The 15,053-nt window shown below is 37.6% G+C and overlaps 1 protein-coding gene across 1 annotated transcript in view; it reads left to right on the top strand.

The window, feature by feature from the left end:
• LOC139122338 (cysteine-rich protein 2-like) overlaps positions 1-2,346 on the top strand; it is a 35,036-nt gene extending 32,690 nt beyond the window's left edge. Inside the window, exons 8-10 of the mRNA XM_070687733.1 lie at positions 1,024-1,118; positions 1,534-1,588; positions 1,840-2,346. Coding sequence (XP_070543834.1) covers positions 1,024-1,118; positions 1,534-1,588; positions 1,840-1,886 — 197 coding nt within the window. The 3' untranslated portion in view covers positions 1,887-2,346. The remainder of the gene's footprint in view (positions 1-1,023; positions 1,119-1,533; positions 1,589-1,839) is intronic.
• Positions 2,347-15,053: the final 12,707 nt, after the last annotated feature.

The following is a 15,053-nucleotide window of genomic DNA, read 5'->3' as shown; positions in this document are numbered from 1 at the left end:
CGACAGGAATGTCTTTCCAAAGAGGATTTGCATCTGAGAATTTCTTTCGCGCCATCAATGTACAAGCCCTTTACAAGCGAGTCCCTTAGGTTCTCAAAGAACCTGTGTTGATAGCGTCAAAGGAACACGCAAATACTTGAGAATGCCTGCCTTACTATATCACAATGTATGTACGACCATACTGGAGTCAGATCTTGTCGGAAGGACCAGACCGACGGATGTCACATGATAGCATTCGAGGATTATATTAATATTGTTATATCCCTTCCTGTTTGATCACATGTATCTCATAAAGGCATTGAAAAAAGTTACAACGAATCTATTTACAAGTCTTAACAGACGATATGTTCTCGCTCAGTTTTTCCGATTGTAAATCTTGACATAGCCAAGTAAACATGCTTTAGGCAATCCTTATGGGCTAAAGAGATATTTACAACTGGAAACCCTATGGAATGAATATACACGTAAAGCGTTCGTTGTTCACACAACAACAAAACAAAACAAAACAAAAAAGTTCGTTTTATGATAGACCATGGACACGGAGGTGAGGGATACACGCTGTATATATAACTGAGGTTATAACGCTGTCACTGTAACTGTTACCTGCCCAGCCTAGCCTATGTTTTACAACTGGCCGTAGGTGGCGCACGCCAACACATAAACTCGCATCGAACATGAGTGACTGTGTTTTGTAATGTAAACAGCAATTTATTTGTTTGTAGAGAGAAGCGCGTTTCATTCTCAGTGTACCCAACCTCTTGAAATTAGGGGCAATTCTGTAGTATTGAAATGGCTAAAGAATGCGTTAAAATTTGTTTAATCTATTTCTTAATCTGGCGAGACGACCAGCGACTGTACTCAAAAGAAGTTGGAAGCCGCGCAATTAAAAAAACTGTATTCAATGTCCTTCGGAATACGCAACTTGACATGAGACATGTCCAGATGACAGTGGCTGTATATGTATCGTACCGTAACTGACACTGTCAAATTCTAACATATTCTATTTAAATTTTCTATATATAGCTGAAAAGAAGACTTCGTTGGGGCATGACTGGCATGCTTTTTGTCTGAAATGTAAAAAATGCACGAAAACCCTCACCCCAGGCAGTCATGCTGAGGTTAGTGTCATTGTAGATGTTCCTCAGACCAATTCACTAGTCTCTCTTTGTTTCTCGATAATCTTTCCCGTGGAATCATGATATAAAACTCGTGGAAGCTCATTTTACAGCTCTAGGAGTACGAAAAATTTTCCTCATGTTTCTTTTTCAAAAATCAAAAGTTTTATTTTTCCCTGTGTAGCGAAAGGGGAAAATTTAAGGGTGTATGCGCCTCAAAATTTAAAGAATTAAATTTGCTAAATTTTCCTCAAAGAGAATTTTAATCGTTCTTTTGTCAAATCAAGAATAAAAATCAGGGGTCACCGTGCATAGTTTGGTACAAGAGGAACAAATTACTTATCATTTACCGATAATTGAAATTCAAAATGGCCGCAAACTCTATGTTAATCTACTTTTACTTACCGTTTGATTTCAGCGTGATGGAGTCCCGTACTGCAATCACTGCTACGCTTCTGCTTTTGGACCAGGAGGTGAGTTATAGCATAATAATCTCTGTCTGTCTGTCTGTCTGTCTGTCTGTCTGTCTGTCTGTCTGTCTGTCTCTGTCTGTCTGTCTATCTCTCGTATGTATGTATGTATGTATGTATGTATGTATGTATGTATGTATATATGTATGTATGTATGTATGTATCTATCTATACAGGTTTGTCCATGGATAAAGTGTTACAAGCACTATTGCATTTTGAGCGCTGATTCATTCATGCTCATTTTGTCCTTACAGGTGTACGATCCGGTACCAGTGGCGCCGACAGCTATGTGAAAAAATAACGCGTCCTTTTTCAGTAGTAAATTCTCTGTGACGTCACTTCCGCCAACGTCATTTCTCATCGGCCGACGAGGGCTGTAACACGACGCGTGTACATTTATTAAACAAACACTAGTATAGAAAAATTTTGACTCGTACGTCAACAATGTGTAGGAAAGCTTTCGAAAATCAAATTAGTTCTTTAGGAAGGAAAAACAATGAACTAAGTCACTACTTGATATACAGAAACACGAATCTTTTCTATCGTTTTTCGCCTCTGATCATTACCTTCTGGAGATTTATTATTGTCACCAAAATTTTGAAAAATGCCGGTTTTTTTATTTGAATGGTCTACGCTCTTTCCTTTATAATGTCAAGATTTTAACATCTATACATTCCAAAACAACGTGTATCAAACATTTTCGTACTGCAGTATCAACTTTTCGTCATGCTTTGTTGTATACAAATAAACCAGATTATGTACGTACAGTGTCATAAGTAGAGGAACTGAGATGTGCGCAACTCTTATCTGCCTCTGCCGTGAATTTTCCGTTAATGCTTTGCCTCCATTCTACGCACCATGATTTGCATACGTAACGAGCTAGCAAAATTTGATAAAAGTACTATGTGCTTGTCTTTTTCAATATGGAAAATAAAGGAGATACTATGCATAACCATTATATTTTCATGTGTACAACTTTTTGTCCATTTATCTAACATACATTTCCTATCCTTAAAGTATTGCATAGTGTATATCTACCAATCTGCCCTGAGGGCAGCAATATATCAGAATTAACCTCAAGGCAGACATACCTTTCCTATCCTTTACAGCATTGCGTAGTGTATAGCTACCAATCTGCCCTGAGAGCAGCAGTTTATCAGAGCTGCCCTCAGGGCAGACATTTCCTATCGTTACAGCATTGCATAAGTGTATATCTACTAATCTGCCCTTATGGCAGCATTATATCAGAACTGCCCCCAGGGCAGACATACATAAATTTTCTATGCTCACACATCATTGCATAATTGTATATCTATCAATCTGCCCTGAGGGCAGCGATAATAGTTGCCCTTAGGGCAGACATACATTTTCTATCCTATCTACCAATCTGCCCCGAGAGCAGCAATATATCTGAGCTGCCCTCAGGGCAGACATACAGTTCCTTTCCTTACACATCATTGTATAATGCATAGTGCAGTGACGTCATAAATGTCGTGCACATGTTTACTCCTTTCTGAGCTGCATGCCCTGAGGGCAGCGGTGCCCTCAGGTCACTTTTCAGTTGCAACTTCTGCCGCCTGCGACGAGCAGTATCATTAGATCGTACCGAGTGAAAATAAATCACAAAATGCTATGCTCTATAACCACGCTTATCGTCTTTGTTCGATCTTGCAATTTTTCCATTCATTGAGGGTACTGTAAAGTAGGTAAATTACGTGCTCTTGGAGTGTTGTTTTTCTGCTTTCAGTATTACCATATATGGTCAGTGATTGTAGCGCAAACCGGCAGATTGGTTGGTATTTTATTTATGTTAAGTACGTGGCTCCCCGATGCAATATGCAAATCTTACGAAATGAATAAACAGGAGAAGAAGAAGTGGGTTCGTAACGGTCTTTCCACCAGATTTGTAAACAATTCCCTTAATTTCCTTTCCATTACTTTTCCCTTCTCTCCACTCCTAACTTGATAAAATATAACGATATGAAATCTTAAGGCCGACATGTTCAATATAACGTTAAGACAATACAATGTTAAGGCACATTTCCTATATCAATATCATATATTTTATTTTCACAATTCAAAGAAACGAATAAGTAAGTAATATTTTTGTCGATATGAAATTATAAAATAGAACTACAATTAAATTGACAGAAATAAGTGGACAATTCGTTTAATAAACTCAAAGGTACATAATCTTTTCTTTCGTACAAGTACAGTAATTTTTTTAGATTAATGGTTTATAGATATTGCAGACTTAATTAAGTCTCCATAGCTCCTGCAGATAACACACTATATAGTTTAATTACTATTGTTTTTAAGTGGCTTTGTATTGTTTAACATATGGCGATATGTGTATCAAAGTGCCTATCATCCGTATATTAGCCACTCAGTTTTCTTGAAAATGCATAAAATTAATTGTAGGTAAAAATTTTGTTCGACTTTAGTAAAATTGCATTTCTCAAGAAATCAGATGCTGTTGAACAAATACATCTGTGTGCAAAACTTTTACGACTTCGAATCTTACTTGAGAAATAAGTTTGTAAAACTTACGATGACGTCACTATAACGTAACTACATTGTTTGACCCAAGCGAATGAAGCATCGTGTTAAAATGCTTCAATCAGGGCCATTTGTTATACATTTTAATGCAATACTCGCACGTGGATAAGAAAAATAAGGTATATACAACTTTCGATCAACATTTGCAGTTAAATGAGTTATATATGTAAGGTAGTATGCGCCTAGACAGTGAAAGACTTCAACTTTTGCTCTCACTTTCCTCGATGAAACTTTCAACCATTCTCTTACCAAATCAACAATAAAAATTGGGGGTCAACGTGCAAAGTTTGGAACTAGCGAAACAATTTACTCAACATTTTGCGATATTTGAAATTCAAAATGGCCGCCATCCCTGTGTTGACTCTGTGAAGGAAAATTAAATATTGGAACTACGAAAAACTAAGACGGTGTGAAAGTTTTCCTTTCTCCAATAGCTTTAAAATGAGCCCCCCACAAGTGGTAAATCCGTTCTACCTTAAATTTGTAAAACTTGCGTCGTTGTTAATATAACTGTCAATTTATCTTGGTAAAACAACGTGTTTCGATATTAAAATGTTTTGTTGTACATGTGGGGACAAATGCATAATTGAATGTCTTTAAATAAACTATTTCGGACAAATGCATAGTAAAGTGTCTTTAAATAAACTATTTCAAATAAAAAAAAATCAAATTTATAAATAGACAGAAATGCCCGCATAGAACGAATGTTCAAATTTAACATATGTCTATGGTGATATGCATTGCTCGATGGAAAGGGTGAATGGCTGTTAAAACCTATACTCTTTCTCTACCGCATGTACATGCCACTGCCAGTTTTACTGTTGATGGCTCATAGACGTAAAACCCATCAGAGTCACATTCACTGGTTTTCAATAAGACAGTCAGGTCATGAGTTGTCACCTTCTCACATCGCCACATTGGATGATAGTCGCTGCTTTCGAGAAGATCAGTGATGCAATTGGGACAATCGTAACACTCGGCTTCTACCAAGGTCTGTGGATAACGGTCAGTGTTTGTGTTCTCGACGTTGTAGTAAGGACAAGTGGACCGGATTTCCAATGAAGCACCTGGACCATAAGAAACAGGGCATGTGGTCGATGAGGGCGGGCTGTATGACCCTGGGGAGGCGGCGAAGGAGAGCGCGTTCGGTGTGTATTGGTCTAGCTGTGCTCGGAGAGCATCTTGACTCGGTTGCTTACAGTTGATTGGGTTTCCATTGATACAATGTACATTGTAAAGACAAAATATGGCAGCAATCTGTGAAAAAAATATAGAGATACATTTTATTTCATAGCCCAAGAAATTGTATTTTGAAAAAAACACAACTCACTTCATACTTGGTTATATCTTGGGAGCTGTTGATACGTTGAAGTAATTTACAAACTTTTTTTCTAGAACTTACATTATTCTAAGGCTAGTGGGTCTGGTTACGTAGTTTTTCATCCGGTTAACCACTTAGACTAGATTTATAGCAAATTAAGGTGTCTGTAATTTCACAAATGAGTAGATACAAGGCATAGCCTTGTAAACGCCGAGGATACATTGCTGTGAAATACATGTGCTTACATAGTGTGAAATACTTACAGATAGTCCATGCAGAGCGTTCATTTTCAAAAATGTCTTTAAGGTCCACTACGAAAGCTTGAATTTCAGAGTGTTGTGATTTCTTATGTGAAAATGTGAACATGATGATCGTTTTATATACCATACAATCGTGATCTTCAACTTGTACCGGTCTGCTAGTATATTTAGGGGAACTTCACCCTTCACACAGACCATGACATCATCAGCTATAATTAGAATATGAAGAAATCAGACAATATCGGTCCGTTACCGACAGTATCAATGATAACTAAAACGGTAGCATTAACACCCGCTAGGTGTGATGACGTTTCTGAAAAATCGTTGCCATGCCACCAGGTATAATTCGTGAAAGTTGTGCCTTGTCCGTAGCACAATATCTCCTTCGAGACAAACAGTCTTCCATCGTGTGCAGCCTGGGTGTAAGCCGTGCAACGGTATCTGCAATGTTTAGCTTTCAGCGTTTTTTTTTTGACCAAGCACTTCCATAAATCGTATCAAAAGACTTGGGTTGGCTAACAATACCCGGTCAGTGAACAAATAACGGAACTTGAGAACTCGTGTGCAACTATACGTCATAGATGTGCTCAGTGAACCAATGTCCGCTATCCGTTATTATAAATGTCCTAGTATAGTCTTGACATGCACCGTTGGTTCTTTTATTCGCAGATAGGTTTCAAGCATTTTAACTCCCCAATTAAAGTTGTGTTCTTTCCTGTGACAGTGTACATGTCAAAATTTGATTCATTTCAGACAAGCTAGTAGTCTGGGCTGCAACGGAACTATTTTTACATCCATGGTATCACGAGTTTCTCGCAATCTTTTCCTTTTTGCGGTTAAGTCGACATCTCCTTCTAAAGGATGTAAAAGCCTCCGCAAACAGAAAGTATGACACAATTCTCTGAGAACACTTCTTAATCGTTTTTATCTTTACTCAGTAATTTTAAATACGTTTTATAAACCATTTTTACCTAATTAGGGAGGCTTAAGATTGGTCGTCCTTTGCCAGTTAGTACAGGGAAGTATAGACTATGCAATGAATGCAGGGATTTTTATTGTCATGTGTTCAAATGATGCAACATAGACATGTCAGAATGTATTTTTTTCTTAATAGTATTAAATATTGAATATCTTAAATGAAAGTGTCAAAACGCACAAGAGAGATGGTGGATAACATGTTTGCCGCTTGCGTCTGACGATGGTGGAATTATGTATATGATCAGACTGCCAACAGTCACTCGTGCCTACTTTACCTAAACCACTGACAAAGCTAATGTCGCAGGCGGAATATTTACGAATTCAACCGCAACACTTTTACCCACTTTCGAGTGCTGGAGGGACTAGGGCGAGTGTCGAAGAAACGAGCCAGTACTGGACGCCGCAAATATCGCGCCGCTACGAATCCAAATTTAAAGGCGAAAACGGCACACGTTGACAGTCTAGTACATGATGGCCACAGTAACATTAGTACTTCTGGAAGACAGGAAACAGGGGAGAAACGAACTTGACATTGAATATGCTTTCTTTTGTTTACTGAAAAATTTGAACGTTCCCACAAGCCCTCAGTATCATCAATAGGGTTACAACAAAGTACTGTCGCTTCACACAACAAAATAATACAAAGTGTATGAAGAAATATGCAAAAGAAATGTTAGAGATATAATTAACTTAAATACACCGCTAATTAAATGTGGTAACTTCCTGAAGGGTGTATAATGACCCTTAATGACCCTGGACGTAATGACCCTTGGTGTTCACGCCATAGTTCTTCGATATTAGCCTGGTGGTTTGGGGAGCGTTCATTATGTGACGTGTATTTTCTCAAAATCAACTATAACTATGAAACCAGAAAAACAAGTCCGATTTATTTCAAAGATTAGAAGGCATGCTACTATAAATAGAATTTACTTGCTAATATTACCCTACATGTTCGCTTTCTGAAAACTTGTTCTGTTCTGTCTTTGTAAAATGAGCTTCGAATTATTTGTTTCTAGATCAAATCCAAATTCTAATTTGATGTGCATTGTGTGGCCTAAGTAAATATCTAACATGTTATCATATGGTTTGTGAAATCATTTTGTATGCAGTCTTCACGACAAATCTATCGATCATCATTTTGCTTAAAACGACGACGAATATCCGTCTTTTTGACTTCGAATCGGTTGTCGGGGTGTTTGCTCAAGGTCAATGTAGTCGTGCTGCTGTGATTCAGGACAGTCTCGGCTTTGTTCTTTCAAAGAAATAAGAAGAAAAGGAAATCCGTAGATTACGTATCTTGTTCTACGATCAAATTTGTCGTCACCCTAACAAAATAAAAGGAATATTCAGTCTTGGTTTTCATGACGTCACTATAGTACATTGCCACGTCACAATGCTTAAGCCGTGCCGGATCCTCTTTGCTAGTTACTTCCTTTGGAATCTCCGACACAAACTAACGGCCTTGTTGCCTGTCCTGTATGGTCATATACTACTTCTGAAGCAATGGACGATGCTTGCATCATGAAATTAAAAGTATGGATCAAAGTCATCCGTGTTGCCCTAAATTGCTAATTGGAAGTGATAACCTAGTAGCAATTTTGCTTGGGTTGATTTTTACGGATCGCAGTCTCTTTCACATATATACAAATGCATAAGTTTTGGGCGTACACGTCACCATCTCAATAGTTCTCAGAGTTAATATCAAAAAGGAAAACTTAGTTCTCCTTTCGTCAAATCATTAACGGGGCGATATACCTGAAGAATAACGGGCTCACATTGACATTTAGACATTCTATTATTTTTGTTATTCGTCTACTAAGAAATTTAAGTTTCCTCGGTAGACATGTAAAATACCACGGCCCCAATATCCATCACTGGTCGCTCATGTGGTACAGAATAAGACAAGAGTAAGTACGCCACTGGTACGTATACATTCTAAGTGTATGCTAAACAATGCCTGCTATAATGTAATGAACCTATCAAACTTTGTAACTTGTAGAGATTCTTTAATTTCTTGAAACCTTAAGATTTTATTTTCATGACTTTATTGACACTTTTGTACATTATTTTCCTCTTGTTTAAAATTGGGATGTCTTTGGGGTGACATAAAATGTAATATTTTATCAGTGATTTGGTGTAACACGATTCATGGATTTATAAACAGTGGTCGAGCAGCGTATTTGTTTTTACCACGTATATCCATATTGATGATGTGCAGTGGCAAGCAACTGGACGGAATTTTAACAGACTTGTTTCCATATGTAGCCGGGAAACAATAGCTGCAGCTCGTAATTGCCTTCCTCTTGATTAAACAAATGTCTCTCCCTGCTAATTAATTTCCCCCTCTTTCCACTCCCCACATAGAGACATTCCAACTCGCTTTCCTTCTTCCCACTGACGTCTGTCAAGTATAAAACTCCCCATCGCGACCCCTTTGCACACGTTCTCCAAAAACACAATTGAATAAAAACTAACCTCCTACGAATCAGGCCTTTTTGATATTTTCCGCCCGTCAAGAGAATGACAGTTTCTCATCCTCTCGTTACGGGACCATCATCTGATATTTTAGCATCTGGCGTGTTATATAGTAATCGAGAGAGCGAAGTGTGTATACCTATATATGTAAAAAAGGTGTAATGTGTATAATACACTGAAACAAAATGATAGATGTACATGGACCATTTATTAATTTATCCAAGTAACAAAGAACTTATGTTGTGATAACCTGAAGTAAATTTCATATATTGACATTGTATTAAATGAACAAATTACGTACATCTAGTTTTGGTTTATCACAAAAATATGCATAAAACATGAACTCCGACCCATATGAACAGCAAAAGAGTAAAGCTTGCATGACATGTCATCAGTTTGACAAAAAAACCCAAGAAATATTTTACTACAAGTTACAATATTACGGGAGAAAAAGTTTATTTTAACAAGCTTAAGTCAAGCACCATTTCTGCAGTTTTGAGAAAACATTTTAACAATACCACAGTAACACATACACACACACACACACACACACACACACACACACACACACACACTCACACACTCTCTCTCTCTCTCTCTCTCTCTCTCTCTCTCTCTCTCTCTCTCTCTCTCTCTCTCTCTCTTCCTCACACACACAATACTTGAACACCCAACAAATCTACTCCAACAAATATTGTTTGGAAAAGGAAATATACACATTTTTATTTTCTAATTTTCCCACACATCTATCCAGAGATGACGGATGTCTTGTTACCCTGTTGAGTAGAATCCAACTGTAGCTAAGAAAACTATTTTAAAACACTTGATGTGAATCACACAACACTGGTTTTTCAAAAGATTCGTGATATGTCAGTTGCAAGGGCATACCTATGGCTTCCCCGTGTTTGTCCAGCAGGTATTAATGGACGTCAGCACTGTTGTTTTGCCAAACACTTCAATACCCCTTTATTGTAAGCTAGTTCACCGGGTCAACAACTTGTACCGGGGGAAGTCATCTATTGAAGCTATTCTTTTGAAGGCTACACTGATAACCTGATTCCGCAACAACGACCGTTTGGAGATTCTTATCGGTGGCATAGTTACAGTCATCTGCCACTTGGCAAAGCCCACCTTTTCCCGAAATAGATCGTATGCATGGAAACGGCTTCATTCCTAGGAATGTTGTTGTTCACACTACACAGTACAATTGACGCCCCATTATTGATAAAATTGAGACATATATACTGGAACAAGAGGAAGTTTAACCCATTTTTGAGTTCTATAAGGCATATTAGACGCCTAATCCAAATATGAACTAATCTACGAATATACTGATTGAAGATCTTTGATCACCGTTCAATAGTTCAGGTTAGAGGTGTATGCTAGAAGTATGTCAAATTTATCGTTAAAATGTAACTAGGATCCTCGCCAGGATTCCTGCCACACTACTTCACATTCCCATACACGATATGTGAAAACGACAAGACTCCTCTAAGGAGAAAAGGTACAAACAGCAAAAAGTGCAAGGTGAAAAACTGAGAAATCCGAGCCAGCGGTTAATAAAACACTTCGATAGCAAAGTATAAAATAACGGACGTCTCGGGCACAGCCCTTCATCGTCAACTGACAAACAATTTACAAATACGCTGTATATTACATTACAGAAAAAGGTATACTACCATGTGAGTGTAAACCTTTAAAGCCTTGCTTATTTGGTAAGATATTTAACATTTCGTATGCAAATAAACGGTATAAGTAAAAAGAACATTCCACTTTCAAAAATTAAGGCCTCAACAAGGGACTATTTGCCCGAGGGCAGATGATCATTTACTCAACGCCATGAGGACAAATTGTCTCCATCCGCTACTGTATTACGTACACAGCCTCTTGTTTAGTCCATTATTTCATTATATGCCCGTCCCACAAAATTTTCATTCTGAATTTTCGGTTTGATTTGCAAACGACAATTGACTTCGACGATAGACGAAAGCCATACAAAAATATTAGATTTTTCGTTATCAAAAGGCGCATGAATATATTTGCATCAAAACGAAGTGGTTAATCGATTTTTCTGTATAGCTTTATAAACAATAGATTCCCCATATTTTTCACCAAAAAATATGTAATTCGAAAATTCTGAAATCCACGAGTTGTCTGGTTGAAAATAGTTCAGGGTCAGTCCAATGGTGACGATGCGGCCTGGTAGTCATTAACAAATTATGTGACACTCGATACTCGAGGCATACAATAAAAGGAAATTACATCAATTGAACAAGACTTAAGTAAATTAAAACTCACAAGATTTGTCGATGCCTTTATGGGACATCTTACGGATTTTCTTTCAAATCTTCGATACAACGCCCGCAAATGGTCATTGTTGCATGGAAGGACAGAAGGGACATTAAATCTACAACCTTTCTCTACCACATGTACAAGCTACTACTAGGTTAACAGTTGATGGCTCATAAACGTAAAACCCATCAGAGTCACATTCACTGGTTTTCATCAAGATCTTCAAATCACGCGTTATCACTTTCTCACATCGCCACATTGGATGGTGGTCGTCACTTTCTAGAAGATCAGTGATGCAAGTGGGACAATCGTAACACTCGGCTTCTACCAAGGTCTGTGGATAACGGTCAGTGTTTGTGTTTTCAACGTTGTAGTAAGGACACGTAGATCGGATTTTCAACAAGGCCCCTGGACTGTAAGAAAGTGGACAGGCTGTCGATGAGGGCGGGCTATATGACCCTGCCGTAGTTGCCAAGGAGAGCGCGTTTGGTGTATGTAGGTCTAACTGTGTCCGCAGAACATCTTCATTTGGCTGTTGGCAGTTGACCGGGCTACCGTGGATGCTATGTATATTGCAAAGACAAAACATGGCGGCAACCTGTTGAAAACCCAATAAAGAATTCCAGCTAAGAAAGAAGTTCTCGATATAAACGATAAAACAACTCGTAAAAGAGAGTTATAAACTACACAAGTGCAGATGTAAGCTTATATAAAGAAGACAAAGACAACTATCTAGGAACTCTTGGGTGAAAGCGAAGGAACAGAACGAAAAAAAATCTGACGTTTTCGGATGTTAAACAGACTGATAAAGGCTTGCACCTAAAACGTCCGTTCATGCTATTCAACACTGAATGTTGTCTTATTTAAGGTAGAATTCGCCTCAGGGACAGATATTCAAACTCTCAAACTTTTACAATTCTTTACCACTTATAGGGGTTCATTTTAAAGCTCTTGGTGTAAGGAATCTTTTCACAACCTTAGTTTTCGAAAATCCAAAATTTCATTTTCCCCATAGAGTTAACACAGGGATGGCGGCCATTTTGAATTTTAAATATCCGTAAATATTGGGTTATTTTTTTTCCCCTCCAGTATCAAAATTTGCATCGTGGCCCCCGATATTAATTCTTGATTTTGAAAGAGAATGATTAAAAAATTCCTAAAGAAAAGTTTGAGCAACATATTTTTCAAATTTCTCAAAAGGGGTAGGTTCCCTACAGTTAAATGTTGCAATATTACAAATTAGTCATAAAAACAAGCGTATAACTTAAAAAGAAAAGCAGATGGGCAGATTCAACAGACATTACTCCAGCATCAAATTATCCCAAGTTAGTTCGTGTTAATCGCAGTTCAAACTGTCTGATCAGTTCTGCTACAGGCTAATATATTAAATTTGATTGTATACCATAAAGAACTTATTTTGACACAAATGCCAATTCTCAAACGAGAGCTACCTGTAGTCCCCTTAACGATTAGTGTAATTACAAGGAAAATACTGCAATAACAAAACTTTTGTAACATTTAGTGCTGTTTCTCTAATATACGCTACATTTCGACGAGGTAAACTCTCTTTAGAAATACTTACGTATGCTGAATACGGACTGTTCATTTTCATGACTTGGAAGAAGTTGAGAGTCCTTCGTAGAAGATTTTTAAACGAATTCGTAGACTTTGTTGCTTTGTATGTTCTACCTGACTCTGTATTCGACGATCGCCTTTATATAGCATTTGAGATCCTGTTGAATAAAAACACTCCAAAGAAGAGGTAAAGAAATGACGTTTTTGGCAGAGCTCTTCGTCAGCAACTGTACAAACAAACGATGTAGGAATACACGATTTCATCTCAAAGAAAAAAGATATACGACCTATCCAAATTAGGCAGACATCAATACATTTAAAGAAAGACCAGTCACGGCATCAGCGGTAAAAAGTCATGGAATGTTCGTACCAGTTGGTGAAAATATGTCGAACTTGTATATGGCCGAGTTTTCAATTCAATGCGGGTAGCAACATAACCGACCATTAGTTGCCATCGTGACTGTTACCCTCTCGTTTGACGTAAGCCAATCATAAGAGGATCGTACAAAATGTTTGAACACCAGGTAAATGACTTGTTTAGAATTGAAGGTATGAAGTTGTTTTGCAAAATGAAACCTTAGCGCCATTTCTCCCCTATGTATGGGAACTTATATCGGCTGCATTGGATGGAATGAATTAAATAAGACGATGTACGCATGCGTGAATTATTGGTAAAAAGCCTAGATGACCATAAATACCTTTGCTATTATATTAAACACATAGGAGTAAATGCTGCAGACATGGCGGCTACATCGTGATGTACTTGCAACGTTAAGTGGGTCATGTAAACAAGTACCCATCACACCTGTATGCCATATTTAGCTGACCAGGTGAAGTACATGTTTGATATACTATCTTACCTATTCAACAGAAAAAACTCGTCAAAAATGATTTCGTATACGTTACTTTGGAGGGATTGATAAGTAAGGAGCAAGGCAATACGCTGAAGATGTAATCGAATTTAAACTTCTTCCTTTAACCTGGAAGTTTTAAACATTTAACTGTGCTGTCGACAACACCTTCGCTTAGACACAGAGATACTGCAGACGCTCTGAACCTTTAATGTTCTGACTTCAGCCTGTTTGATTGTAGTAGGGGGACCATGCCTCTCCAGACAGCCGATATTTTCTAGATATTGTAACCAAGAAGTATCGTGATTAAATTATCAGAATCATGATGTACTGCACGCCTCTGTGCGATTACGACCAAAACCAATCGGCCAAATGACAGTAATACTATACACCAATTTTTAATATGTGTTCATGTCAGTGACAGTATTGACATAAAGATTTGTGCATCGTTAAAACAGAACGTCAACTTTCTAACGTACCAGTTTACAAAAATCTGGAAGCTGACAGAACCAATAAATATAACACTGTATTATGTACTATCAACAACTTCATTAATAATTACCATTTACCTAATTGTACTATTTTACGTTATCACCTATCCACGCACGTATACTTATTGTCGAAAAATTCTACAAGTTAACATCCATGGTCATTCTATTGTCATAGCAAGTTCATACCGTGCTGAGTTGGTGTCAACATTGACAATATTTTCACTGAGATTGTCCATACATCACCAACACTTTTAAATACTCGTACCATGCTACTCTAATATATACTTGAAGATTTTTTTGTTTTTTAGGAGTTAATAGACATGTTTTTACACTAGATGTACAGGCGCTTTATACTTCCCTATCAAGATTGACTCTAAACATTTTCATTATTTACTTGATCGAGATGACAATTTAGAAGCACCTACTTTTTTATAGATATAGCTGATCTAGTTCTTACATTGAAAAGCGTCTTCTTTAATAACAAATTTTAAACCTAGATTCTTTGGACTGCAATGGACACACTTATGCGTCCATCTTACAGTTGGGTACATTGGCCTGCAGATGTTCAAATCCCTTGATGTATAAATGTTAATTTGATGACGGCTTCGGAGCTGCTTCTTGCTCATGCATTGATTTGAGCCCTTTCATTTCTCCTGTGTCTACTCT

This window comes from Ptychodera flava, chromosome 22 (assembly GCF_041260155.1).
Source record: "Ptychodera flava strain L36383 chromosome 22, AS_Pfla_20210202, whole genome shotgun sequence".
Lineage (NCBI taxonomy): Eukaryota > Metazoa > Hemichordata > Enteropneusta > Ptychoderidae > Ptychodera > Ptychodera flava.
This window is presented reverse-complemented; position numbering and strand designations above follow the sequence as displayed.